Source organism: Notolepis coatsorum, assembly GCF_963971535.1.
Source record: "Notolepis coatsorum genome assembly, chromosome: 10".
Classification (NCBI taxonomy): domain Eukaryota; kingdom Metazoa; phylum Chordata; class Actinopteri; order Aulopiformes; family Paralepididae; genus Notolepis; species Notolepis coatsorum.
In genome coordinates this window covers 994,938-1,022,437 of record NC_140174.1, presented here as the reverse complement: position 1 = coordinate 1,022,437, position 27,500 = coordinate 994,938, and the positions used below count along the sequence as shown (strand labels likewise).

At 43.9% G+C, this 27,500-nt stretch overlaps 1 protein-coding gene across 1 annotated transcript in view; it reads left to right on the top strand.

Moving 5' to 3' along the window:
• Nucleotides 1-27,012, top strand: part of unc13d (unc-13 homolog D (C. elegans)) — a gene marked incomplete at both ends in the record, with an annotated part of 53,670 nt that extends 26,658 nt beyond the window's left edge. Inside the window, 12 exons of the mRNA XM_084322305.1 lie at nucleotides 790-882; nucleotides 1,870-1,967; nucleotides 5,216-5,339; nucleotides 6,390-6,505; nucleotides 6,627-6,717; nucleotides 10,923-10,979; nucleotides 11,846-11,943; nucleotides 12,493-12,544; nucleotides 16,346-16,476; nucleotides 17,003-17,123; nucleotides 19,603-19,743; nucleotides 26,893-27,012. Coding sequence (XP_084178431.1) covers nucleotides 790-882; nucleotides 1,870-1,967; nucleotides 5,216-5,339; nucleotides 6,390-6,505; nucleotides 6,627-6,717; nucleotides 10,923-10,979; nucleotides 11,846-11,943; nucleotides 12,493-12,544; nucleotides 16,346-16,476; nucleotides 17,003-17,123; nucleotides 19,603-19,743; nucleotides 26,893-27,012 — 1,242 coding nt within the window. The remainder of the gene's footprint in view (nucleotides 1-789; nucleotides 883-1,869; nucleotides 1,968-5,215; nucleotides 5,340-6,389; nucleotides 6,506-6,626; nucleotides 6,718-10,922; nucleotides 10,980-11,845; nucleotides 11,944-12,492; nucleotides 12,545-16,345; nucleotides 16,477-17,002; nucleotides 17,124-19,602; nucleotides 19,744-26,892) is intronic.
• Between the last annotated feature and the right edge of the window lie 488 nt (nucleotides 27,013-27,500).

Below are 27,500 nucleotides of genomic sequence, written 5' to 3'. Positions count from 1 at the left end.
GTCCTGAAATAGAATCAAGATGTGTTTGAATCTGTGGGCGGCTAAATGGCGCAGTGGGCAAGGGGCGCGCCACTAACGCAGGAGATGCTGGGTTCGAGCCCAGCTCTCGGCGTTGCTTCCGGTTTGGCTGGTCGTTCATACTAACACAATTGGCAGTATTGGGGGGTGGGAAAGCCGGTGGGTGGGGATCGGACGTTGTGGACAGCGACTCCTACAGGTCGGTTGGTGCGCCTGCACAGCAGAATCAGGAAGCAACGGGGGCGGCGTGTCCCTTCCACGCAGACCCCCGCCGCTGAGAGATCGCGCTGTGCAGGTGAAAAGATGCGACAGGCTGCCTCCTCGAGTACCGGAGGGGACACGTGATGCAAGACTTCGTCCACATTGCAGCCGACCAGTGGGAGGCGTGGCCTAACAGCGTTCGAGACAGGGGAGGGTAGAATTGGACAATATGAAATTGGGATGGGAGAAAAAATAGAAAATGGGGAGAAAAGTAGATAAAAAAAAAAGATGTGTTTGAATCTTAAAAATAACAATTTTACTGAATTCCTTGGGTCAATATTGTTTGGGGAAATGTTTTAATTTGTCTCTATATGTTGTTAACTTCAAAAGTTATGCTGTTTTCTTTTTCTTCTTTTTCAGGTTTTGGTTTAGGATAGGTGTATAATAAAGGGTTAAAAAAGAAACCCCATGGGACATTATTTCAACCCGTTACCTGGCAGAATCTTAAAATAGACACTTCAAGGATTTAGAAAAAACAGGTGGATATGTTGTGTGTTGTGTGCTCGACAGAGAGATGCCACACTGAGCGCCGGGGGAAGTGCCTACGCCAACTACTGTGGAGTCTTGCAGCAGTTTGGCCAGTCTTACATCTCCAAGCATCAGGTAAGGAATCAGTCTTACATCTCCAAGCATCAGGTAAGGAATCCATTCAGTTGCAGTCGTCATGCCCAGTGTGTATGGCAATGCACTGCACACAAATGTAAATGCAACAATTTTGCGGAAATGAGCCCATTGAGCCCAATTGGGGGACCCTGCTTTCCTCATCCTAAATAGATCAATACAGACTGTATTAATTAATGTTGTGTTTCTTTTTTTAAATGTAGCCAAGAGGAAAGACCCTAACCCTATCAAAACAGCAGTCAAAGTGTATATTTTCAGTACTACGTTTGTTTACCAATGATTATCACCAAGTGTTATTAGCAAATATGAGTTTTTCTGAATAATGTGAATTCTCTGCATCGGAAAAAGGTGAGTAGTCATGCGAGGAAATGACTAAATCCAGATTTAACACGGCCTTTGGAAAGAGGAGATTTGGCCCTATCCATAGATTTATGACTAAATAATAAGGTCATTTATAGGCCTGATATTATATATTATATATTCAAATTGCATTATATTTCAAATTGTGTCTGCATGGCAAAATTCAGTACTGTATCACTATCTACACAATCTACAGAAAATCATCTCCCCTTTATTCTTAGATTTCTTGTACACTTGATCTCAAGAAGGTGTTGAATGAGCTCAGTGAACGAAATTCCTCCGAGCTCAATGTTAGCATGGTGTTATTCACTGCCAAAGATGAAAAGATGAGAAATTATCATTTATATTCTGCTTTGTTTCATTACAATATACTCAAGCATATTAACATATTAGCATAGTACAATATTCCTGACACTGGGAATACATTACCTGAGGTCCATAGACGTTCCTAGATTCCTTAATAAGAAACATAGTTTCAGCCTTCAGAAAGGTTTATAAGAAATACTTCCTTCCTCCACCCCCAATTGCTCCTTCCTCTCTCTCTCTCTCTCTCTCTCTCTCTCTCTCTCTCTCTCTCTCTCTCTCTCTCTCTCTCTCTCTCTCTCTCAGGATAAAGTTCCGTGGAAGGGGTTGTGCGGGGAGGGGGAGGCCCTGTTGGAGCTCTATGCCACTCAGAATGACCTCTCACCTTTCCTGCAGGACCTGGCGTAAGTAGCCATCTTACACAAACAAACAGAAATGTATGTTGTACATGTGATCTATGTAAAAAGGGAAAATATCATTCTTGAATATCACAAAATTATGTTTTTCCACACATTATTGCAACATGTTTTTGGAACTCTTTAGCCTACATGTGACTCATATGAATCCACGTCGACTCTACTTGGATATCATTTTACATTTACATTCAGTCATTTCGCTTTTACATTTACATTTACATTTAGTCATTTAGCTGAAACGCTTTTATCCAAAGCGACTTACAAGTTCTGTACGACAAGACAGCATGAAGGGTACAACTCTATCAGCTGAGTAACAATGATCATCAAACAGTGCTGAAACCTGGGTGTTGGTAGTAAATGGCTGACGGTTGCAGTGAGAGAACAAAGACAGGTCCTGAGAGCGGCTGAGAGGAAGTATAGAAAGTCACGCCTCACTGCTGACATCGACACACATCACAACCTCTTGTTAACATTCTCCAAAACCATTACTAACGCCAAAGCTTCTTTCTTTCACCATAGGATCGAGGCCTCTGCCAAGAACCTTCGCAAACTGCATGCTACCATGTCCTCCCTCCTCACTCCCCCCCCACCCCCTCCTCCCTCATCTTTCTCTGCCGAAGACTTTGCGATCTTCTTTGAGGAAAAAGTGGAGAACATCCACAGCTCCTTCTCCCAACCCCCACCCATTCCAAACACTGAATTGAGAACCTCATCCTTCAATCTTTCTCTCCCATTACAGAAGCCGAGACCCTGACACTGGTAATGTCGAATCGTCCGACTACATGCCAGCTGGACCGGCTACCCTCCCCACTCCTCCAGCACCAGACATCCTCCCATTTCTAACTGCAACCATCAACTCCTCCCTCAACTCGGGGGTGGTCCCCACCTCCCTAAAACAAGCCAGAGTCACACCGCTCATAAAAAAACCAACCCTGAACCCCACGTCATACGCAACAATCGTCCTGTCTCTCTTCTCTCCTTCCTTTCTAAAACACTTGAACGTGCTGTATCCAACCAACTTACTGCTTATCTCTTACAGAATGACCTCCTAGACCCTAATCAGTCAGGCTTCCGGACTAGCCACTCCACAGAAATGGCCCTCATTGCGGTCACAGAGGCACTTCACTTAGCAAAAGCGAAAGGCCTCTCCTCTGTCCTGATTCTCCTAGATCTATCTGCAGCCTTCGACACAGTCAACCATCAGATCCTCCTCGCGGCCCTCGCAGGAATGGGAGTGGCTGGCTCTGCGCTGACATGGCTGACATCATACCTCAATGACCGCTCTTACCAAGTGTCATGGAGAGGGACCCTGTCGGCCACCCGCCCCCTGCGGATGGGTGTCCCCCAGGGCTCGGTCCTAGGACCCCTTCTCTTCTCCCTCTACACTAAATCACTGGGTAACATTATCACATCTCATGCCTTCTCGTATCATTGTTATGCCGATGATACTCAACTCTTCCTCTCCTTCCCTCCCTCAGATATCCACGTCTCTGAGCGGATCTCGGCCTGTCTGTCTGACATCTCCGCCTGGATGACGACCAACCACCTCAAACTGAACCTAAGCAAAACAGAATTGCTCCACCTGCCGGCCAAATCCTCCCCACTGACCGACCTTTCCATCACAGTCGAGAATGCAGCTGTGACCGCGTCCCCGACCACCAAGAACCTTGGTGTTGTCCTCGACAACCAGTTGAACTTCTCTGCTCACATCACAGCGACAACCAGAACCTGCAGATTCCTCCTGAGCAACGTCAGAAGGATCCGCCCCTTCCTGACAAAAGAAGCCATCCAACTCCTCGTCCAATCAACAGTCATATCCCGCCTCGACTACTGCAACGCACTGCTTGCTGGCCTCCCGGCCACTGCCACCAAGCCTCTTCAAATCATTCAGAACGCAGCGGCCCGCCTGATCTCAAACCTACCGAAGACGGCCCATGTCACCCCACTTCTTAGGGACCTGCACTGGCTCCCCATTGCTGCACGAATCCGCTTCAAGGCCCTCGACCTGGCATACCGTGCGGCAAAGGGAACCGCTCCCGCCTACCTCCGGTCAATGGTCTCTAACTACACACCCTCAAGACCCCTACGCTCTGCATCTTCTGGCCGCTTCAGACCCACTCCTATCCGAGCTCCGGGAGGGTCATCAAGGAGAACCTGCCTTTTCTCAGTCCTTGCCCCACAATGGTGGAATGAACTACCCACCCCAGTTAGGAAACCCGTCCAATCTTTCGCCGTTGACTAAAGACGCACTTTTTTTATCTACTTTTTCTCGCCATTTTTTAATTTTTCTCCCGTCCCCAATTTCGCATTGTCCAATTCTACCCTCCCCTGTCTCGAACACTGTTAGGCCATGCCTCCCACAAGCCGGCTGCAATGTGGACGAAGCCTTGCATCACGTGTCCCCTCCGGTACTCGAGGAGGCAGCCGTTGCATCTTTTCACCTGCACAGCACGATCTCTCAGCGGCGAGGGTCTGCGTGGGAGGGACACGCCGCCCCCGTCGCTTCCTGATTCTACTGCGCAGGCGCACCAACCGACCTGTAGGAGTCGCTGTCCACAACGTCCGATCCCCACCCACCAGCTTCCCACCCCCTAATACTGCCAATTGTATTAGTATGAACGACCAGCCAAGCTGGTAGCAACGCCGAGAGCTGGGCTCGAACCCAGCATCTCCTGCGTTGGTGGCGAGCGCCTTGCCCACTGCGCCACCTAGCCACCTAAAGACGCACTTCTTCAACCATTATCTGAAATAAAATAAAAATTTTAATTTGAAAAATATCTAACCCTAACTAACCTTACTGTCATGCACTTGTCCTAATAAACTAACCTACACTGTAGCACTCAACACTTTGATGAACATTGTTACTCAGCTGATAGAGTCGTGCCCTTCCTTCCTGATGGCTTGTCGTACAGAACCTGTAAGTCGCTTTGGATAAAAGCGTCAGCTAAATTACTAAATGTAAATGTAAAGACATATTAGTATAGTAGGAAGAGTGCATGATAGTATAAGACGGTAAGGTTAGTGTTTTGTACAGTTTATGTAAACAGTTTCCATTGTATCACGTAGGAAACGTCTCTTTCACACTTCATCACACATGCAGCCTTCATATGAGCGATGGCGTGTCCTTCAAAGTGTTCCAAAAGCAGGTAGAAAATGTGTGTCATATAATGTGTGTAACATGTGACTCTCTCGGGCCTGGCTACATGTGGGTGGATGTGTACTTCCTGCCCTGACAGGAAGTGGGTGGCGTACAGTGGGCTCTACCAGACGCTAGAGTTGGACTCCTCCCTGCTGCTGCAACAGATCACCAGGATAGAGTACCACTATTGTTGTGGTCAACAGGAACTGCCTTACCAACAGGTACAGTATTGTTTCTCACCCCCCCCCCCCCCCTACATACAGTAGTCAAGCATAGACACAATAGTTTAACTTTGACACAAAATCATTATTTTTATTATTTTATACCATAAGCTATCTGGCTGCACGTTAGTCTAGCTCAGCACTATGAATGGAAGCGGACCGTGCCGTCCGGTTAGCCTAAGCATTGTCCAACTAACTAACACCTCTCCCGAAGGCTAACCGACACTTATGGGCGGGGAGTCAGTCAGTCAGTCAACCTGTCAGTCAGTTAGAGACATTGACTAAAAACATCTATACCAAAAATAAAAAATAAATTATAAGCACAATGTTTGCATTTCTTTTCACGGCCCCCTTGGGGGTCCTGACCCCCAGGTTGAGCACCACTTGTTTAAATCACCTGCTACCGTTGAATCAAAATGGATTGAGCTTTTTACTGGAGCGTTAAAGGAACACGCCAACATTTTGGGAAATTAGCTTACCGTCTTCTCCAGAGAGAGACGAGAAGATAGATACCAGTTTCCTCTCTGTGCGTTCAGTAGAAAGCTATCTGGCTGCACGTTAGCCTAGCTTAGCACAATGAATGGAAGCGGACAGTGTTGGTTAGCCTTCGGGAGAGGTGTTAGTTGGACAATGCCTAGGCTAACCGGCACCGTCCGCTTCCATTCATGGTGCTAAGCTATGGCTAACGTGCAGCCAGATAGCTTTCTACTGAACACACAGAGAGGAAACTGGTCTCTATCTTCTTGTCTCTCTCTGGAGAAGACGGTAAGCTAATTTCCCAAAATGTTGGCGTGTTCCTTTAACGAGGAATGCCACCCTTTATATCATTCTTGCTTCTTATGTCATTCCTTGATGAAAATGGAGGACCCTGATGTAAAACAAGATGAAAGTCTGTCTCTGGTCTGCATCCCCTTAACAATTGTGTGTATTGAGCCGTACTGTATTGTACCCATTCTGCTAATCTGTTAATAAAGTTTTCAATCAATCAATCAATCAAGCTTGGACTTGTGTTGAGAGAAGCTTTGTGTCTTGTGTTTATATTCTGTACAGACACAGGAACTTGGAGACTCCTTGCACGGGTTCCTGGAACACGGACTGCATCTGTTATTCAAATACAGAGACGTCTACCCCACGACTCAGAACGCCAAACTAGACACACTGCTCAGGTACATTATTTACATATTATGTAGATTATATTAGTTATGTGTTCATGTTACGGTCATAGGTGCAACAGTTGGGATTATTATGTGCACAACAAAACAACAAAACAGGTGCATCTTTTCTCAGAATCCTGGCTCAGATTTGTAAGACGAAGGTGTTCCAGAAACTGAACCCAGGTCAGTTTGAGCTGCGGGAGGCGGTCAGGGAAGCTGTACAGGTCAGTAACCACCTCAATGAGGAACCATATAACTCTATAATTTATATATAGTTATATATATATTAGTGCTGTCAGGTGATTAAAAAAATGAATCTAATTAATTACAGGATTTGTAATTAATTAATCTAATTAATCGCATTTTAATCGCATAACCATTTTATGCCTAATATTCTATATTCTTTTTTTATCTACTTTTTCTCCCCATTTTTTCAATTTTTTCTCCCATCTCAATTTCGTATTGTCCAATTCTCCCCTCCCCTGTCTCGAACGTTGCTAGACCATGCCTCCCACTGGTCGGCTGTAGTGAGGATAGAAGCCTTGCATCACGTGTCCCCTCCGCGTGTATCCTTTCGGCAACTGGCTTGTCCTTCCGCGTTCCCGTTTGGCGCTCTGATTGGCCAGGTCATGTGACATGTGCGCCCAATAGCGTGTTTGCCCATTTCCGCGTCGAACAGCCTGCAAACTACCTGCCGTTCTATCGAAGGACAAGCCAGTTGCCGAAAGGATTCACGCGTCCCCTCCGGTACACGAGGAGGCAGCCGTCGCATCTTTTCACCTGAACAGCGCAGACTCTCAGCGGCGAGGAGTAACGCGTGGGAGGCTCACGCTGCCCCTGTTACTTCCTGATTCTGCTGTACAGAATTCAGTGTATCTACAAAACCTGTTTAATCATCTTCCATTTATTAATTTGCTTAGATTTTTCAGGTCTGGTCAATTTGAGCATGGTGTTATTCACAGTCAAAGATAAAAAAATTATTTATTGATATTCTCATTTGGTTCATTACAATTTACTCAAGCCTAGTAACAGACACAATATTTCTGACACTGGGAATACATTCCCTGAGATCCATAGATGTCCCTAGAATCAGATACCAAGAACATGCAAATGGACCATATTAAAAAAAAGTCTGTAAATGTGTATTCTACGTTTATGGAATGAACGAGATAAAAAAAAAAGTATTAAAAAAAGAAAAACAAAAGTTTTAATACATTTTTAGTGAATTTTCATAACGCGATAATTTGCTGTGTAATTAATTAATCTAATTAACGCGATAAACTGACAGCCCTAATAGTTTTCCTGGACAGTCTGTGTATTTGCAGTTGTGAAGTCAATCCATATCACTAACCATCTACATTTAACTATGAATGAACATAAGCATGCACAATTTTTTTTTATTATACATAAATATTTTCTTTGGGGGAAAAGCCATTCTTTTATTCCACACCTTTCCAAAAACTCTGTGGATGTATTATTATTATTTTTAATGATTACTCTACATAAAAAATTTATATATAGCACCTTTAACTTACCATGCTCTGAACTTCATAAAAGTCAGACAAGGCTTTCCAAAAGCTCAAACAGTGAACTCCAAGCCCACGTGGTTGAACAAAAAATTCAAAGAAACAGACTAAGAAATTACATAAACTCCATGATCAAAACCGCAACCAGATTCTCAAACATAAACATAAAGACGGACAACACGCTCATCACAGACAAGCTGGATGTGGCCAATTACTTAAACATCTTCTTCACAAACATAGCCACAACACTGGTAAACAAACTACCCTCCCACTCAGGGCATTATGGGGTAGAACACATAGTAGCATACTACAAAAACCTAGGGGTCCGCAAAGACGACTTCAAACTAGAAATGGTAACAACCGATGAGGTACTAAAAAAACTGAGCGCCCTCCAACCTAACAAGGCCACTGGCCATGACAACATCCCCTCCAAATTCCTCAGAGACTCAGCAGCCGCCATCACCCCAGTCATCACACACATAATAAACCTCTCCATAAAACAGGGACACATCCCCAAGGACTTCAAAATTGCGAGAGTGACCCCTCTGCACAAAAAGGGCAGCAAATTAGACCCGGGTAACTACCGCCCTGTTTCTATCCTTGGAGAAAATAGTCTACGAACAGGTCGAAAAGTACCTGGCGGAAAAAAATCTAATCTACGAATTCCAATCTGGCTTCAGAACATCCCACTCCACTGACACATGCCTTTTCTATTTGAACGACCACATCAAACAAGAGGTGGACGCGGGCAAATACTTCGGCATGGTCATGCTGGACCTACAAAAGGCCTTCGAACACTGTCAATCACTCCATTCTGACAAGCTAAAAGCAATTGGTTTTGATAGTTTTTTTTTTATTATTATCTTTTTCCCCCTCCTTTTTCCGATATTTTTTTCTCCCATCCCACTGTTAGTCGTTATGCCAATTCCCAACTCCCTTCCTGGTTGTTGCGCACCCCCCCCCTACTGTTGGTCCGGGAGGCCGGAGACTATCACATGCTATCCTCCGACACATGTGCAGCCAGCCGGCAGCCAGCTTGGCAGCGCAGATTATCACTGGGAGAGTGTAACGTGTGGAAGGTCGCACTACCTTTCTCCAGATCCTTCCCTCGCTGAGCAGGCGCCCCGACCGAACTGTAGGAGTTTTTTCTGTTTACAATGCCCAGGACCCACCCACCAGTTTTCCCACCCCTAACACTGGCAATTGTGTTAGTATGAGCGACCAGCCAAGCTGGTAGCAACGCCGAGAGCTGGGCTCGAACCCAGCGTCTCCAGTGTTGGTAGCGAGCGCTTGTTTTGATAGTTTATCAGTGAGCTGGATGCAATCCTACCTTGAGGGGAGAGAACAGATGGTGGAGGTAAACGGTACTCTATCCCCCCCTCTCACAGTGAGCTGTGGTGTTCCACAAGGAAGCATACTAGGACCGCTACTGTTCCTAATTTATGCAAATTACATGTCGTCAGCTTGTGACTGCAACTTGTTCTTGTTCGCGGACGACTCAGCCCTGCTGGTCTCTGACAAGAACAAGTTACAGGTTGAAAAAACCCTCAGCTCTGAATAACAAACTATCATTACACCTGGGTAAAACAGAGTCCATTCTCTTCGGATCAAATAACAAACTCAGCAAGACCGACGGCTTCTCAGTTACAGTGGGTGACAATATTGTCACAAGGAAAGATGAAATTACATACCTAGGTTCCATCCTAGAGGCAAATCTTTCCTGTGACAAAATGGCATCCAAGGTAATAAAAAAAGTCAACCAACGAACTAGATTCCGGATCTCCTCTCTGGTAAACAAGAATACCCTGAAGACTCTGGCAGGAGCACTCATTCAAGGGTACTACGACTATGCTTGCACCTCATGGTACCAAAGCACCTCAAAGGCGCTAAAAGCAAGATTAAAAACATCACAAAACAAACTGGTCAGACTACTGCTTGACCTGACTCCTAGAACCCACCTCACCCCTGCCCACTTTGACAACCTAGGATGGCTTAGAGTAGACGACAGATTACAGCAACTTGCAATGGGCCTGGTCTACAAGATACACTACACCACTAAGGTACCCATGTACATGTCAAAATACTTCCCAAAGGTCAGTGAATACCACGACCACAACACCAGAGGAAGCTCAACAAATCATGTTAAACCCAGATTCGGCTCAAACAAGGGACTAAACACGTTTCGCAATTATGCCACATCAATGTGGAACGCCCTGCCCAAAGCTGTAAAGGAATGTGAATCACTACCCACATTCAAAACCGCTCTTAAAGAGCACCTACGGGAGGCTGCAATTCGAAACTGGCCACCGTAAATGTCCAAACCCCCCCACCCCCTCCTAATAGACAGTCTCCTCCCCACCGCATGTATATATTATTCTCTCCCCACCGTATGTATATTTCTCTCCCACCCACCCACCCCCTCCTAATGTACAGTCCCCTCCCCATCATATGTATATACTCTGTCAGGATCTATGGGTAACAGTACTGTATATTTGCATATCGTATATGTCACAAATGTAACAGTACTAAATACCTGTATGTCATGTATGTCCCTATGCCACAAATGTCATGTTTGTCATAAATGTCACTATGAATTGAAAATGGGGGAGCCTGATGTAAACAAGACGAAAGTCTTTCTCTGGTCTGCATCCCCTTAACAATTGTGTGTATTGAGCCGTACTGTATTGTACCCATTCTGCAATCTGTTAAATAAAGTTTTCATTCATTCATTCATTCATCTTTAGATGCATGATTGTTGAATACATGATTGTTCCCCTGAAAATCCAAAACGAGTTATACAGTACTCAATTAACGGTGTGTTAAATATCTAACTAAATGACTATAACTGATCATTTTATAGTCATTTTTGCGGTATAAATGTAAAATGATTTCGTCTTTTACAGGCCGGCACAGAGAAGTGGTTTGCTATGAAAAAGGGTTTGCATCAACCGATGACCAAGGTAGATACAGGACGTGATGAACGCTCTCAGCACTTCTGCACATAGACATATATATACAGAGGCTCGATGACTGACCCGCGCTGCCGGCCAATGGAGACCGGCGTCGCCACATGGCGGCCATCTTGCCACAGGCAGCACGCTTTGCACTATATAGTATTGTATATTAGTATATTGCATAGTATATTGTATATTGTACGGTAACTCAGTTACTCTATTCTGCATCGAACATTGTACATATGTCTATACTGAACACTGTGTCTACGTACGTGACTTATATTTTCACTTCTATTTTTACATGCTATACTATGTTTTTTCTTACTTATCTTGTTTGGCACAGTCTCTGGAGCGTAACAGAAAGAAGCATTTTGTATAAAAGTATTCTGTACTTCTGTTTGACAACTATTAAAGAAACTTGAACTTGAAACTTGAGCTCATAACATGAATGTCTATGGTGCATGTACTACTATTGAAATAACCATAGCTTGCAAAACTTTCAACCGATTTTCAAACGGTTTGGTTTGTTATAAACGTCAGAGATGTAGTTATCATACTGCATACGTATAATGGACTTTCATATAAAAATCATTTCAACATGTCCAAGCATCCTGAATCATAGCCGCTTCCACGTTAATAACGTTTGTAATAAACCAAACTTTTGTAAATCGGTTGATAATTGAGCACGCTGTGGTTATTTCAATAGTACATGCACCATAGACATTCGTGCTGCCTGTGGCAAGATGGCCGCCGGTGAACTACGCTGGAGACTCCGCCCCCTTGCACCATCCAGTTATATATATCTATGGTTCTGTATGACTTGTTGCTTGGTTACCCATTGTTTTATATCTGCCTCTTCATCTGGTGTCCAGGACCTGGCAGCGAGTGTGAGCGCCCTCTCCAGCTTGACCGGGGAGGTGCAGGAGGACATTAAACTTAACAAGGATGTCTGGAACAAGGTGTTTGAAAGGTGGGCTGAGAGAGACGTGTAGGAGAGACTGGAATAGTCCGTATTAGAGAGTAGTGTAGTTCAATTACTAGTTTAACTTTGGAACATTGTTTGGTATTTTAATTACGTACAAATATCTGTATCTTTTTCAGTAGTATGTAGTTTAGGTTCAGTAATTCATTACAAACCACATATCTCCCTAGAAATGTCCTGATACCACCCCTCAGGCTGCCCGGTCCCCAAATCAAACGCACCCACTCTTTACTCAATGTCAGTTCAGTTGTTGCTCCTGATGTAACTATTAGATTCCAGACTCCGATTGCAATACTTTTCCACAATGTAGTTTGGATATAGATAAACTACTTTTTCCGAAGTAGTTTTAGTTTGACAAATTATATATATGTTTATTTTTTTCACCCTTTCTTTCTAAGAGTAGTTACACTTTAGTTTCATGTTCATTGTTGGGTAGCGTGTAGCTTGGTGAACGACAGTTTTAGAGTAGCTCATCCAACAGTGGGAATAGCTATGCATTTTCTGATCAATTAAAGATTGTTCCTCTTGTATCTATAGTGCCGTACAAGTGGACGTGTTCACTGTGGTCTATCAGAAGCTCGACTACTTGGTGAGTCATTGTTTGTGTTCACATGTGCATTGGTTCATGTCTCGTTTGGGCAGTGTTGTAAAAAGTACTTGAAAACCATACTTGATTAAAAGTAAAGATATCCCATTTGAAAGTGACTTTGGTCAAAGTTAAAGTCACCGTTAAGAAAATTACTTGAGCCTACTAAAGGTTAAAATAGCTCAAATAAATATACTTAAGTATCAAAAGTAAATGATGAAATAATGTACTTAAAATAACACACCAACATAATAATCAATAGATGGGCAGAGTATGTGGAAACACTATACAAAGACCAGAACAGAACATCAGACACAGGAATTAGTCTAGAAGAGATAGAAAAAGTCCAGATCACGAAAAAAGAAGTTGAAGAGGCTGTGAAGTCACTGGCCACGGACAGATCGCCCGGCGAGGATGAGATCCCTGCTGAACTGATTAAGAACTCTGGGCCCTGTTTCTTGTACCTGGTTCAACTAAGTCGATCAAGATGTCATTATCCAGCTTCAGTTAACCCGATGTTCGAAGCCGGGATTTTCCTGTTCCTCGAAGGTGGATTCAGTCTCGTTAACTCAAGCCAGACTTGCGACTCAGGCTAAATGCGCGCGGCCGCTTCAGGCGAAAAGCCAGCACGTATCGATGGCAGAGATCCTGATTCTCTAACGGCATTGATTGATTAATTGATTTAAAACTTTATTGACAGATTGCAATACGGCTCAATCGCCTCGCCGACAAGTTAAATGCGTTATCTATAGGCTAATTTTAAGTCCCTCATTACCTCAATCAATCAGATTATATTTCTTTAAACTTGCCTGCTGGATTGAATAATCAAATGAGATCTTGCTAGCGAAAATAATTAGTTAAACTTATACAGAATTACGATACGGCTCTCTTACCCATTGATTGATGTATAGTCGATCTTTAACTTATCTCCAATGTGGTCTAACGGGTTGTTGTTTTGACTATCACGCAGACGACCGGGGTTCGAGACCCTAGTCTTTTCCTTCTTTTTGCAATATAGGAATAATTCAATTTGGTGCACGTTGAGAGCTATATAAAGAATGACATCCTCAATGCATGTAGATTTATAATATTTTAACTTAAAACCAGGCTACTTTGGCGTATAATCATTAATATTATATTCAAAAAAATCATATTGGAAACACCAGGTTTTGAACCCCGGTTGCTGGGTTGGCAGGCTTGAGCACTACCACTGCACCACTGTGCCAGATGGGATAAATTCATTGTTTATACATTAATGAACGAGAGACCCGTGTTTAGAATATCCTTTGTTTTGAATGAAGTTTATCTCTTTATCCTCATTCATTAATGTGACGTCAACGGCTCATTCAATTTCTCAAATCCGTCAAACAGCGCATCTCATCAGACATCTTAATCCCAGTTACAATTAAAATAACCACATAATGTGTACATCGCACGAGCGAGCGCCACGGTATATATAACGTGCATTATTTAGGACAAAGTGAATTTAGTATCAGCATTTTGGGTCTATTTTACATTTCAAAAGCCCCCTCTGGAAGAATGGAGCACAAAAACGTAATTCAGAATGGTATAATGCAGATCGTAGACTGTGGGAATAGTTTCAGGAAACGGGCTGTCACTTCTTTGCGGGGGCGTGGCGATGGTTCAGGCTAACTTGAACTTAAACTCTGCTTTCGACCAGGCTCAAACTTTTGGATCTGTTGTCATGGTGATTTGGAAAATCCACGTACGGGGAACCGGAAAGTCCGGCTAACTCAGTTATCCAGTTAAAGTTATCCGGCTAACTCAGTTATCCAGGTACAAGGAACGGGGCCCAGTGGTGACCGATGCATCGAGCTCCTTGTGAAACTGATAAACAACATCTATAACTCAGGAAATATTCCAAATGATTTCCTAAAATCAATGTTCATTCCGATCCCAAAGACCGGAAGAGCCACAGAATGCAACAATTACAGGACTATCAGTTTGATATCTCATGCATCAAAAGTACTCCTGAAAATCATCAAGAACAGAATAGAACCCATAATTGAACATCAGCTCTCGGATAGCCAAATGGGTTTTCGCAAAGGAAAAGGAACAAGAGATGCAATCTGCCAACTCAGAATCATTGGTGAAAAATCGATAGACCAACAGAAGAAGCTGTATATTTGCTTCATCGATTTCACGAAGGCCTTCGACAGAGTTGAACATACAACATTGATGAGAACAATGGAAGAATTCAAAATACCAGTTTCTGACCGAAGAATAATTGCCAACTTATACTGGAGGCAGAAGGCTAATGTTAGAATAGGAAAGGAGAAATCAAGAGACTTCCCGGTGGAGAAGGGTGTAAGACAAGGATGCATCTTGTCCCCTGTACTCTTTAATATGTACAGTGAATCACTGATGAAAAAAGGTCTGAGAGGAGGGAAAGGAGTAAAACTTGGCGAAGAGAACATCACCAATATAAGATACGCGGATGACACTGCTATAGTCTGTAACTGTCAAGAAGATCTACAGGACATGATGAATAAGCTGAATGTCGAATGCAAAAACTATGGAATGTCACTAAACACAAAGAAAACTAAAGTAATGATCATTGAAAAAACACCAGGAACTGTTTGTAAAATACAGGTGGATGGAGAAAAACTTGAACAAGTGAAGGAGTACATGTACCTTGGAAGCTGGATCAGTGAAGGTGGAAGAGCTAACATGGACATTAAGAGAAGAACCGGAATTGCAAAGGGCGCATTCTGGAACCATAAAGAATTATTGAGAAGAAACATAAGTTGGAAAACGAAGACCAGGATTTTGGAAACGTATGTTATGTCAGTCTTTTCATACGGAGCAGAAGCATGGACGCTGAATGAAGAGGCAAAGAGGATGATAGACTCTTTTGAAATGTGGACACTGAGGAAGATGCTGAAGATAACATGGAAGGATAAGATCAAGGATGAGGAGGTACTGAGAAGAGCGGATATGCAAGGACGACAGCTGCTGGAGAGGTTGAAAAAGAGAAAGATGGAGTTGTGCGGGCATGTTCTGAGAGGATCCAGCGGGGAGATGTTCAAGAAGGTGGTGATGGGGAAGGTGGATGGAAAGAGAGGAAGTGGAAGACCATTTAGGGGGCCAGTACTCCGGTCGCCCTGGAGGCCGGGGGCAGCTCATTGAACGTGCGAGGCCCGGGACAGTGCTTAAGTTTGGGGTAACCGGGACGAGCGGAGGGCCTGGAGCTCACACTTAGTCTGATTTCCATTTAGGGGGCCAGTGCTCCGGTAGCCCTCAAACTGGGCATGCCATCTGACACACACACCCCCCCCTAACCATAACCATAACCCCATAAGAGTAGCCCTCAAACTGGGCATGCCCACAATGAATGGAAGCGGACATGGCCGGTTAGCCTAGGCATTGTCCAACTAACACCTCTCCCGAAGGCTAACCGGCCATGTCCACTTCCATTCATTGTGCTAAGCTAGGCTAACGTGCGGCCAGATAGCTTTCTACTGAACGCACAGAGAGGAGACTGGTCTCTATCTTCTTGTCTCTCTCTGGAGAAGATGGTAAGCTAATTTCCCCAAATGTTGGCGTGTTCCTTTAAGTATAGTAACTTATAGTACAAGTAAAAGTACAAAGTAATTTTCATAGTATAAAGAAACAGCCAGAATCTTTTCCCCTTCAAATTGTATTAACAATTTTAATAAAACAACAAATGATGGTTTAATTATTAACAACAAATGCATTGCTCCTCCTAGTCATTGGTCATTACTTGTTTTGTCTTTATTTCACCTGGCTCTTATTGTGCCCCCCCCCCCGTTCTCTGTGTAGCTGGCGGAGGAGGTGAAGACTAACTTGTTCCTGATGAAGGGGCAGATGGAGAAGGGCCTGGCCAACAGTCTGCTTCCCCTCTACCATATCCTCCAGGCTATCCACAGAGACAAGGCTTCCCTACAGAAGGGGTTAGAAATCACTCCTACGTGTCCTCACTATACGCTATAGGAGAGGGGACAGTATTCAGCAAAACAGACAATGTATCAGATATTTAACTAAATGTATCAAATTGTCAAAAAGAAAATCACAAAAATAAGTCTAATCAAGTCAAAAAGTACAATTGACTATACTCAAACGGTGGCCATTTTGCTCTCATGTCACGCTCGGGGTGAGCTTCCTTTCTGGGAACAGGGTGGACAGGAACAGGGTGGACAGGAACAGGGTGGACAGGAACAGGGTGGACAGGAACAGGGTGGACAGGAAGCCCACGCTGAGCGTGACATGAGAGCAAAATGGCCGCCTGTGTGAATACGGTCAACGGCAGTGAAACGCCTCTCCCATGACCCCTGCGACGCGTCTGTAGTACGAGACGATTTCTTCTCGCGTCACGTGTGTCCGTTTTGTTCTCACGCACAGGGCTTCACATGTTCCACACATTACTGCCTCCTCCATTCGTGTGACAGGGATTTATGTCTGTGTTCGCTGTTGTTTCAGGGACGAGTTACTGCAGCTGACTAACGTCCATGAGGTGTTCAGAGAGGCTCTTCCTCATTGGTTGAACCAGGCGTTCAGCGCCACCCAGGGCAGAGTGGAGCGAGCGGTGCAGCTAGACCAGGTAAACTCTGACCTCTGAACTCTGAACTCTGACCCCATTGCCTGCCCTACACCCTATAGGCTCTGTTACCCATACTGTACAACTCTGAACCGCATATAAGTGTAAAGGAGGTCTGTGAGTAATATATCCCCAGTCACAATGGACTTCCCTTTCACTGCCACACGGCAGAAGGTTAACCCTTTACTATCACACAACCGACGGCGATGCTCCATCATTAGCATCATTAGCTCCGCGGATGCGGAGCTAATGATGCTAATGGTGGAGCATCGCCGTCGGTTGTGTGATAGTAAAGGGCTAACCTTCTGTATTTGTCACAGTGAAAGGGTTAACCGGCTGTCGTGTGGCAGTGAAAGGGTTAAGTGTTGTGCAGTGACTGTGGCACGTAGTGTTACTGCAAGTAAACTCATGCACCCTTAAAAGGCACGCAGACACGTTAAAAGGTGAGTTCACCTCTTGGTAATAGTGGTCTGCGATGTGGAGACCGGGGTTCCAGACTCACTCGGGGCGATCCCTTAACAGCCAAAAGTCTAGTCTAGTCCCCCTGCCAGAAACAATGGGCTAGTACCAGGCACATGCACACATAGCAACACACATAACAAGTTTCTCCCAGAGGATCCTGAAGATGATGATGAGTAGGCCTAAAGACCACAATAAGTGGGTCATTTATTTTGTGTTCAACACCAAAGCCAGCTTTCTAGGTTGAATATAATAACCAATTTTAATTTTAGCCAAAATACGCTACAGGCAGCCATTTTGATGATGCAAATGATGCATTCCTAGCAGATATATTTAGCTAGATATTTTGCTCGATATTAATGTATAGAGGTGCCAGAATCAGTTTATAAATCCTTTAGAAATGTTTTCCCATTTGAGATACAGGCATTCTAAGCTCCCAGTCGTCATTTTGGACAACATTTTGAAAATTAACCCTCTTCGGAAGGTGTATTTCCCTAAAACTTTAGTATGTTCCTAAGTATGTCTAGGGGTACTTGGGGTACCAGAATCAAATGACAAAATCATTTATATAATTTTTATATTGACATATATATAGCCATTTTAAGCTTGGCCAGCCGCAATTTTGGACGCCATCTTGAAAATGAAGCCTTTCTGGAAGGTGTATTTTCCTAGATTTTTAGTATGTTAGTGAACATGCCCAGAGGTACCAGAATCAGTTGAGAAATCCTTTGCACCATTTTCTTAATTTGAGATATAGCCATTTTAATCGCCCCGGCGCCATCTGGGACGCCATCTTGGAAATGGCGGCTTTCGGAGGGGTCGATTTTGGTCGATTTTTAGTATGTTATTTAGCACGCCCAATACTACCAGAATCCATTGAAAAACCTTTTGTATCAATTTTTTTGGGGTTAAACCATATATTGACTCGCCTATAGAGGCCAAGGGGTGCTTGAGCACCTGCCTTTTTGAGCCTCATCAAAAAAGTGCCCTTTTTGAAAAAATAAATAAATAAAATAATTTTTTTTTTACCGTTACGCATATAGACTGTCCTTCCAACTGAAAAATGTCAGGATAGAATCTAAATATTAGGTAAAGAGAGAGAGATGCCCCATATTCCATTGCAGTTTGCACGGCCTCCTCAGCGTGCCTCTCCGCGGACCTATATATTTTATGCATAGCGTGGGTGGTGATGATGATGATGATGATGATGATAGAAACCGCTGTGGGTTAGGGTTAGGGTTAGGGTACAGTTAAATGCTGGTATTACACTCACTGAGGGACACGAAGAAGTCAAGTCCGATGGGATTTGGGAATCTCAAATACAAATCGGGATTGGATTAAACAATACAGAATATGCAGCACTTCTTGGGGTCTGTAGGGTAAGCACTTATTCCCTCCCCCCTGAACATTTATGGAGATGTATGGGCCTTTTAAGTCAGTGATAAAAGTGTCTTTCAAGGATAAGTGAGCTCCTGCACTGATTATTATAGTTCAATATTCAATATTTGATCACCAAAACCCCCCAAAAAGCATAAAAAGGGGGCCCCCCGCCCAAAAGGGCCCTTATGCTACGTGCGCTCGGTTAATATATACACACAGGTATAGTGCCCTTTTCAGCCTTTGAGCACCTGCCCCTCTAAAGTCCTGTGCACGTCCCTGAGTAGTACCTAGTACAAACAAGATTAAAACACAAGTACAAACACATTAGCAATAACATACATCATTTAACCCTTGCAATATACACACAGTTCATCCCCACATATATACTAATCAGTGTTCACATCTTTGATTATCTAGTATCAACCAATTCCTAAGATTATACTTGAATGAATGCGTTGGATGAAATGGACTCTCCGATGTTCCGTGGGATTCCATTCCAGCGCTGTTTTATAAGAGAAAACCGATCGCCCAAATGTTTCTGTCAAATTGCACGATGATGGAAATGCGTGTGTGTGACGTTGTGTCCAAGTGAAATGCCTTACTGTAGTTTGACGAGTAAACATTTTGTCCCCCCCCCCCCCAGCTCCAGCCCCTGCCCGCTGCCACACACAGCTCGTCTGCGATGGACATGGGGGTGTGTGTGGAGCCCGTGTGCCAGCTGTGGGCGCAGCTGGCCTGGCCCGACCCGGAGGAGGCCTTCATGCTCATGGTCAAGACGACGGAGGTGACCGCACTTCACTGCCACACGGCAGCCGGTTAACCCTTTCACTGTGACAATACAGAAGGTTAGCCCTTTACTATCACACAACCGCCGTCGGTTGTGTGATAGTAAAGAGCTAACCTTCTGCCGCGTGGCAGTGAAAGGGTTAATGGACCGCATTTCTATAGCAGCTTGTATCCAAAGCGCTTAAAGGGGAACTATTTGACAATTTCTTTCACTATTTGGGCACTTTTACACAATTCCTGTGAGTCTATGGAACACCTCTGTAATTTTTTTTTATTTTTCAAAAGAATTCATTGTTTTGTATTTCTAATCAAGTATACTCAAAAACTGCATTTTTCTACCTCGAGATCTCGAGCCGTTTTGAGCGTGGGCTCCTAAACCACTGTGTGGCCTGGTGGCATCTGCCACATTATCATGCAGCTGAGAAACCTCTGACATCACAGATCAGCACATGTTCAGATGACTCGGTTCAGTGAGGGTGAATATTGTGAGAGGAGAATTGGAAGAATGCGCCAATATGAGAATTAGAGACATAGATCCTATTGATATAAGTCCACATAGCTAAGAAACAATGGTAAACACTGAAAAAGGCCATTTATAAGATAGTTCCCCTTTAACAACTTATGCCTCACATTCACCCGCTCACTCACACACCGACGGGTTGAGGCCACCGTACAAGATGGCGAATCGAACCGGGAACCTTCAGATGACCAGAGCCACTGTCGCCCCAAAATAAGTCATAATGAGGGAGTAGAGACGTCCATATTCACAACCTCTCTGATCTGGAGTCAGCTTGAGTCCGTTTGTTTGAATAATGGGCCGTGAAGACAAGTGACCACAGGTCAGCACTCTCTACTCTGGATAGCTTGGCGAGTCTGACCCATGATCTGGTTACTCACATGTCCAATCAATCTGGATCTGGGTATGTTAGTTAATGTTAATTAGGTAGGGAACGTTGACTGGTCACCCGCAGTGTGGCGTCTACTGCTCCTACTGTGAGTGGTTAACCCTTTCACTGCCACACTACAAAGGGTTAACACGTTCACTACCACACTACAGAAGGTTAACCCTTTGGGGGCGGCTGGGTGGCGCAGCGGACATTGCGCTCGTCACCAACGCAAGAGACACCGGGTTCAAATCCGGCTGTCGGCGTTGCCTCCGGCTTGGGCCGGCTGTCATACTAACTCAATTGGCGATCTCCCCCTTTCTTTTGTTTACTTCCTTTGCATAGTATATATATATAGATATATATATATTTTTTTTTTCATTTAATCGTTTTGTCATCTGAGTTTAAAAAAAAATAACAGGGGTTTAGTATTTAATTTTTTTTTTTTTTACGTATAGGTATGGGAGTGAGTCTAACGTGTATATTACTACCTTCTTTGTTATTATTATTAGTATTATTATTATTAACTACTTGTTTTCTTCTTGTTTTTCTCGTTTCATTATTTGTTTTCCATTACTAAAATTCTCCTCAGACTAAACGTACTATAGTTTAGTATATAACCACTTGCATTAACATAATACTTAACAGATGATATAGATAATATCACACATTCATATTCACCATATTTTGATGGTTAAATAAAATGCTACTATAGGCGATATTATCAGTACTACTTATTATTGCTGTTTCTTATTTGTTTTTACTTTCACTCAAGAACACTAATTATTTAATGGTGATACCAACAATGTTAAAGGTGACATGCATTATAAATGTCATTTTTCAGTCTCTAGCATTGTATTATAGTAATAGGAGTTAGTATCAATGTGTTTTTGTGTCTAAATACCATATTGGCGGATTGCTCTGATTCAGCTCAGACCATTTCCTGCTCCAGTAAATGAGTCCATCCTGATTTGAGCCATGTCGTGATGTCACTCGGGCTCTGGGTAGCGGACAGTGATGTGATTGGCTCTGTGGTTGTAGCTAATGCCCGCCCACAATCTACCTAGACTGACTACACAGCGAGTGGAAACCACTTCCTCATACTGCGGCAGAGTGAAACCCACCTCTGTATGCACTCTGGAGGGAGGGAGAGAGAGAGAGAGAGATAGAGAGGGAGAGAGAGAGGGAGAGACAAAGAGAGAGGGAGAGACGGAGAGAGACGGGGAGAGAGAGAGAGAAAGACCACTGTGCAAACACTCCGCGCGCAGGTCCGACACATTCATTCGGGAGCACTTGGGGGGGGGGGGGGACCTGCCGCACTGCACACACCCCCGACCGGGAGAGGGAGAGAGTGAAAGAAAGAAAAAAAGAAAGGAAGAGAGAGGGAGGGAGGGGGCCTTATCAATAACGGCCTGTCTTTTTTCTCTCTCTCTCTCTCTCTCTCTCTCTCTCTCTCTCTCTCTCTCTCTCTCTCTCTCTCTCTCTCTCTCTCTCTCTCTCTCTCTCTTTCTCTCTCTCTCTCTCTTGCACTCTCTCTCTCTGTCTCTGTCTCTCTCTCTCTTTCTCTCTCTCTCTCTCTCTTGCACTCTCTCTCTCTCTCTCTCTCTCTCTCTCTCTCTCTCTCTCTATCTCTCTCTCTCTCTCTAACTCTCTCTCTCTCTCCCACCCCCCTCTCTCTCTCTCTCTCTCTCTCTCTCTCTGTCTACCAGTCGCAGACTGTGTGGACTGACTGTCACTCAAAGTGCTTATGGGCGGAGCCAGGCCATAACAGCCTGAAATCCTGAGGCTGAAAAATGATGGTTTTGAGTACTTGATTAGAAATATAAAACAATGCATTTAAAAAAATAAAAACGTACAGATGTCTTCAATAGACTCACAGGAATTGTGTAAAGTTGCCCAAATAGTGCTAGGAATAGCAATGCATGTCCCCTTTAAAGTAATTTTCATACTTTTGGCCAATATCCCTTTTATTTTACCTGTTGCTCTTCATATTTATTTTTTCTTCAGTTATTCTTTTCATTTTTTTTTTTTTTTTTTTAACTATCCATCTGCATAGTCCATCATATGATTAATCTGGGTGGTATAGTTCTGCGGGGCTTCTCTGTGCAGAGGGACATAGTTAAGCTATCTAAGTGTACTTATTAATTGGTTAAACACAAAGTTTTTTAACATTATTTTGATCAATTTGACAAATGTCATAAAGATATGTTCCAACTGAATAGTTGCTCAGACACCTGTTAATCAATACTGTTTACTCCAATTGCACAGAGAGCCGACCAGCACACAGCCACCCACTGGGACATGAGGAGATGAGCTTCCTTTTGCAGCTATGTCACAACCCTGTGTTAGATATACAGGGTGGGGAGGATCTACGTGGGAGGGGCACCAATCACCTTTGTTTTTTCTTGTTTTGTTTTTTTTGTTGTTTTTGTACTGTTTTTTAATATTCTTACAGACTTTAAGATGGCGTGGGTTATATGGGCCTTTTTTTCTCTTCTTATGTTCGTACTTTGGGCATCTCATCAACAAAGACCAAATTTTGGTTATCTATTAGTACAGATTCATATACTTTTGAATTATTTTACTTCATATTATAAATGTCGTCTTTAGCTATTTCTTCATGGAACGTTAAAGGTCTTAACAATTCCATTAAAAGGGCTAGCTGTCTTGATACTATATCAAGAAATCGAGTTGAAATTGCCATGTTACAAGAAACGCACTTGCTTGAAAGAGATATGCACAAATTAGAAAATCAGCGTTATAAAGTGGCTTCTTCTGCTTCAGCTTTGAATAAAACCAAAGGGGTTGCTATAATCATTGATACAAAATGCAAAATTACCATCATAGGCAAAGGCAGTGATCAAGAAGGAAGAATAGCTTTTCTAAAATGTATTCATAATTGTAAAATAATTTCAAGTTTCAAGTTTCTTTAATAGTTGTCATACAGAAGTACAGAATACTTTCATACAAAATGCTTCTTACTGTTACGCTCCAGAGACTGTGCTAGACAAGATAGTATCAAATAACATAGTATAGCATGTAATTTAGAAGTAGAAAATGAGGTCACAGTGTTCAGTATAGACATATGTACAATGTTCGATGCAGAATAGACGTAACTGAGTTACCATATAATATACAATACTATGCAGTGTACTAATGTACAGTACTATATAGTGCAAAGCAGAAATGGGATGAGGTACAATTTAGGTACAATTTACAGTAAAGTGTACGAGTTGTAGTGCAATCCTTCATCAATAAATATAAAGTGTGGGGAGTGGGTGCTACAGTGTGTTTGTTTAAAGTGAGTGTGTGCTATAAAGTGTGTGGAGTGGGTGCTACAGTGTGTTTGTTTAAAGTGAGTGTGTGCGTGTGGATGTGTGTGCTATGTGCGTTTGATGGTTGTTGTGTAGTGTTCATTGTTCGTTTAGCAGCCTGATGGCCTGGGGATAGAAGCTTCTTCTGAGTCTTTCTGTGCTCGCCTTGAGACTCCGGTATCGCTTGCCTGACCGCAGCAGTTCAAAGAGGCAGTTGTTCGGGTGACTGGAGTCTTTAATGATTCTCTTAGCCTTGCCCCTGCAACGCTTGTTGTAAATGTTCTGGAGGGTGGGGAGCCCCCCTCCAATTGCTGAACGTGTCACTCTTTGTAGTCTGCTTCGGTCTTGTGCAGTGCTATTCCCAAACCAGGAGGTGATGTTGCCAGTCAGGATGCTCTCTATTGTACATGAGTAGAAGTTCTTAAGGATCTTCTGACTGACTTGGAACTTCCTTAGGCGCCTGAGGAAGTAGAGGCGTTGTCGTGCCTTCTTCACAACACTGTCAATGTGTGTGGTCCATGTCAAGTCCTCGGATATGTAGGCTCCGAGGTACTTAAAGCTGTTGACTCTCTCAACCGGTGCCCCGTCGATGCTGAGGGGGCTGTAGTCCTTGACCCCCGACCTCCTGAAGTCCACAATCATCTCCTTTGTTTTGCTGACGTTCAGGGAGAGGCTGTTTTCCTGGCACCATCCCGCCAGGACCTTGACCTCTTCCAGGTAGGCCCTCTCGTCGTTGGCAGAGATCAGGCCCACCACTACTGTGTCGTCAGCAAATTTGATGATTGTATTGCTACTCCGCTGAGCCTCGTGTGTGTACAGGGAGTAGAGGAGGGGACTCAGAACACAGCCCTGGGGGGCCCCTATGTTGAGGGTGATGGATGAGGAGGTGCAGTTGCCTGCTCTCACCACCTGGGGTCTGCCCGTCAGGAAGTCCAAGACCCACTGGCAGAGGTCATAGTTCAAGCCCAGGTCCCTGAGCTTGGCTATGAGTATGGAGGGGACTATGGTATTGAATGCCGAGCTGTAGTCGATGAATAGCATTCTCACATAGTTCCCCTGCCTCTTGTCCAGGTGTGATGCTGCTGTGTGCAGCACATGGGCTATGGCGTCCTCCGTGGACCTGTTGGGGCGGTATGCAAATTGCAGGGGGTCCATGTTGATGGGGAGGGAGGAGCAGATGTAGCCCTTTACTAGCTTCTCAAAGCACTTCATGGCTATGGAGGTGAGAGCTACAGGGCGGTAGTTGTTGAGGCAAGCAGGCTTGGATTTTTTGGGTACAGGGATAATAGTGGACTTCTTCAGGCAGGTGGGGATGACAGCCTGTTCTAAGGACAGGTTAAATATGTCAGTGAATACCGGGGCCAGTTGGTCGGCACAGACTTTTAGGACGCGGCCGGGGATGCCGTCCGGACCTGCTGCCTTCCTGATATTAACTTTTTTGAAGGTCCGCCTCACCTCATGCTCTGTTACCCTGAACACTGAGTCTCCATCAGCAGCAGACCCCCCCCCCCCCCATTGCCGTGGCTTGTGGGCTGGTGTTGTTATTACCAGCATCAAACCTCGCATAGAAGGTATTGAGGTCATTTGCTAAGGAGATGTCACTGTTCAGTTTGAGGGAGGCGCCTTTGTAGTCTGTCATCGTTTTGAGCCCCTGCCACATAGCTCTAGAGTCAGCCTGTTCAAACTGGAGTTCAATTTTATCCCTGTAGCGCCGTTTGGCCTCTGTCACTGTCCTCCTTACGTTGTATCGCGCCACCTTGTGGTCATTCATGTTGCCTGCCACTAGGCCGTCGTTGTATGCTTTGGTGCGCGCTCTCAGAGCTTCACGGACGGATTTGTCTACCCAGGGTTTTTGATTTGGGTAAACTCTCATTTTGGTAGTGGGGATTGTTTCTTCCACCAAAGTACGAACATAGTCCAGCACTGTCTCCGTGTAGACATGAATGTTATCTGTGTCGCGGAACACGCTCCAGTCTGTGCAGTCAAACGCAGCCTGGAGCGTCTCCTCTGACGTCAAATCCCATTTCTGCACCTCTCGCGAGACTACAGGAGTGCTTTTAATTGCGTTTATTAATGTCTATGCACCCAACTGTTATGAACCACACTTTTTTCAATCATTGAATAAAGTACTAATGGAACTAGCTGATTTCCAGTTGATTATTGGGTCAGATATGAATTCTGTTTTGGATCATACCTGGGATAAATCTAAAGCAGTTCATCATAATGCTCGCTGGACAAACGCTTTAAAGCACTTGCTATCTGACTTTAATCTTATTGATCCTTGGCGGGTTCATAATCCAGGCAACAGGGAGCACACCTTTTTCTCTAATAGACATCTATCATTTTCCCGTATTGATTTAGTTTTAATATCAACATCCTTATTTTCAGACGTAAAAAATATTGAAATGTGGGGTGGGTGCTGCATTGTGTTTGTTTAAAGTAATGTTAACCCTTTCACTACCACACTACAAAGGGTTAACCCTTTCGCTACCACACTACAGAAGGTTAACCCTTTCACTACCACACTACAAAGGGTTAACCCTTTCGCTACCACACTACAGAAGGTTAACACTTTCACTACCACACTACAGAAGGCTAACCCTTTCACTACCACACTACAAATGGTTAACCCTTTCGCTACCACACTACAGAAGGTTAACACTTTCACTACAGCACACTACAGAAGGTTAACCCTTTCACTACCACACTACAGAAGGTTAACCCTTTCACTACCACACTACAGAAGGTTAACCCTTTCGCTACCATACCACAGCAGGTTAACCCTTTCACCACAGAAGGTTAACCCTTTCACACGAGTGGTAGAGAGAGGTTAACCTTCTATATTGTGGTAGCGAAAGGGTTAAAGGGGTCAAACGCCCAAAGGAATACCTTCCCCACGAGGACAATGAAGCACAACTTAACTCAGCGGCTTTGCGCCGGTGTTCCCAGGACGTGTGCAAGAACGTGGTGAGCTACGGTGCCGTCCTGAAGAAGAGGGCCGGGGAGCTGTCGGAGAGGGGCCGTGCCGGCGCCGTGGTGAGGACTGCTCTTAACTCTATATCTGTTTAGTCCTGCTTTCTATTGATGCTCATTCATGTAGGTTATAGCTATTTTATTGCACTACTTTTATTCTGCAACCTTCTGCACCACAGCCCTTTAATACACCCTGCTGCTCGGACTCACTGCATCGAGACTGTGATTGTTGTGCTGCAGAGTTATTTTATTGCACTGCACTATTGCACCGATCTTTTGTAAATTAGAGCTATTTTATTGCACTACTTTTATTCCGTCTATTTTATATGCATGGCTTTTATTTTCTCTGAATTATGCCAATTCTATGCAAATGTTATGCCTCTGTGTGTTCGGTCTACATCACTGCTGTGTGAAGCACTTTGGGTTGCAATTCTTGTATGAAAGGGGCTCTACAAATAAAGTGTATTATTATTATTATTATTATTATTATTATTATTATTATTATTATTATTATTATTATTATTATTATTATTATTATTATTATTATTATTACTGTGTGTTATAGAGATGGTCTCAGTGGGAAC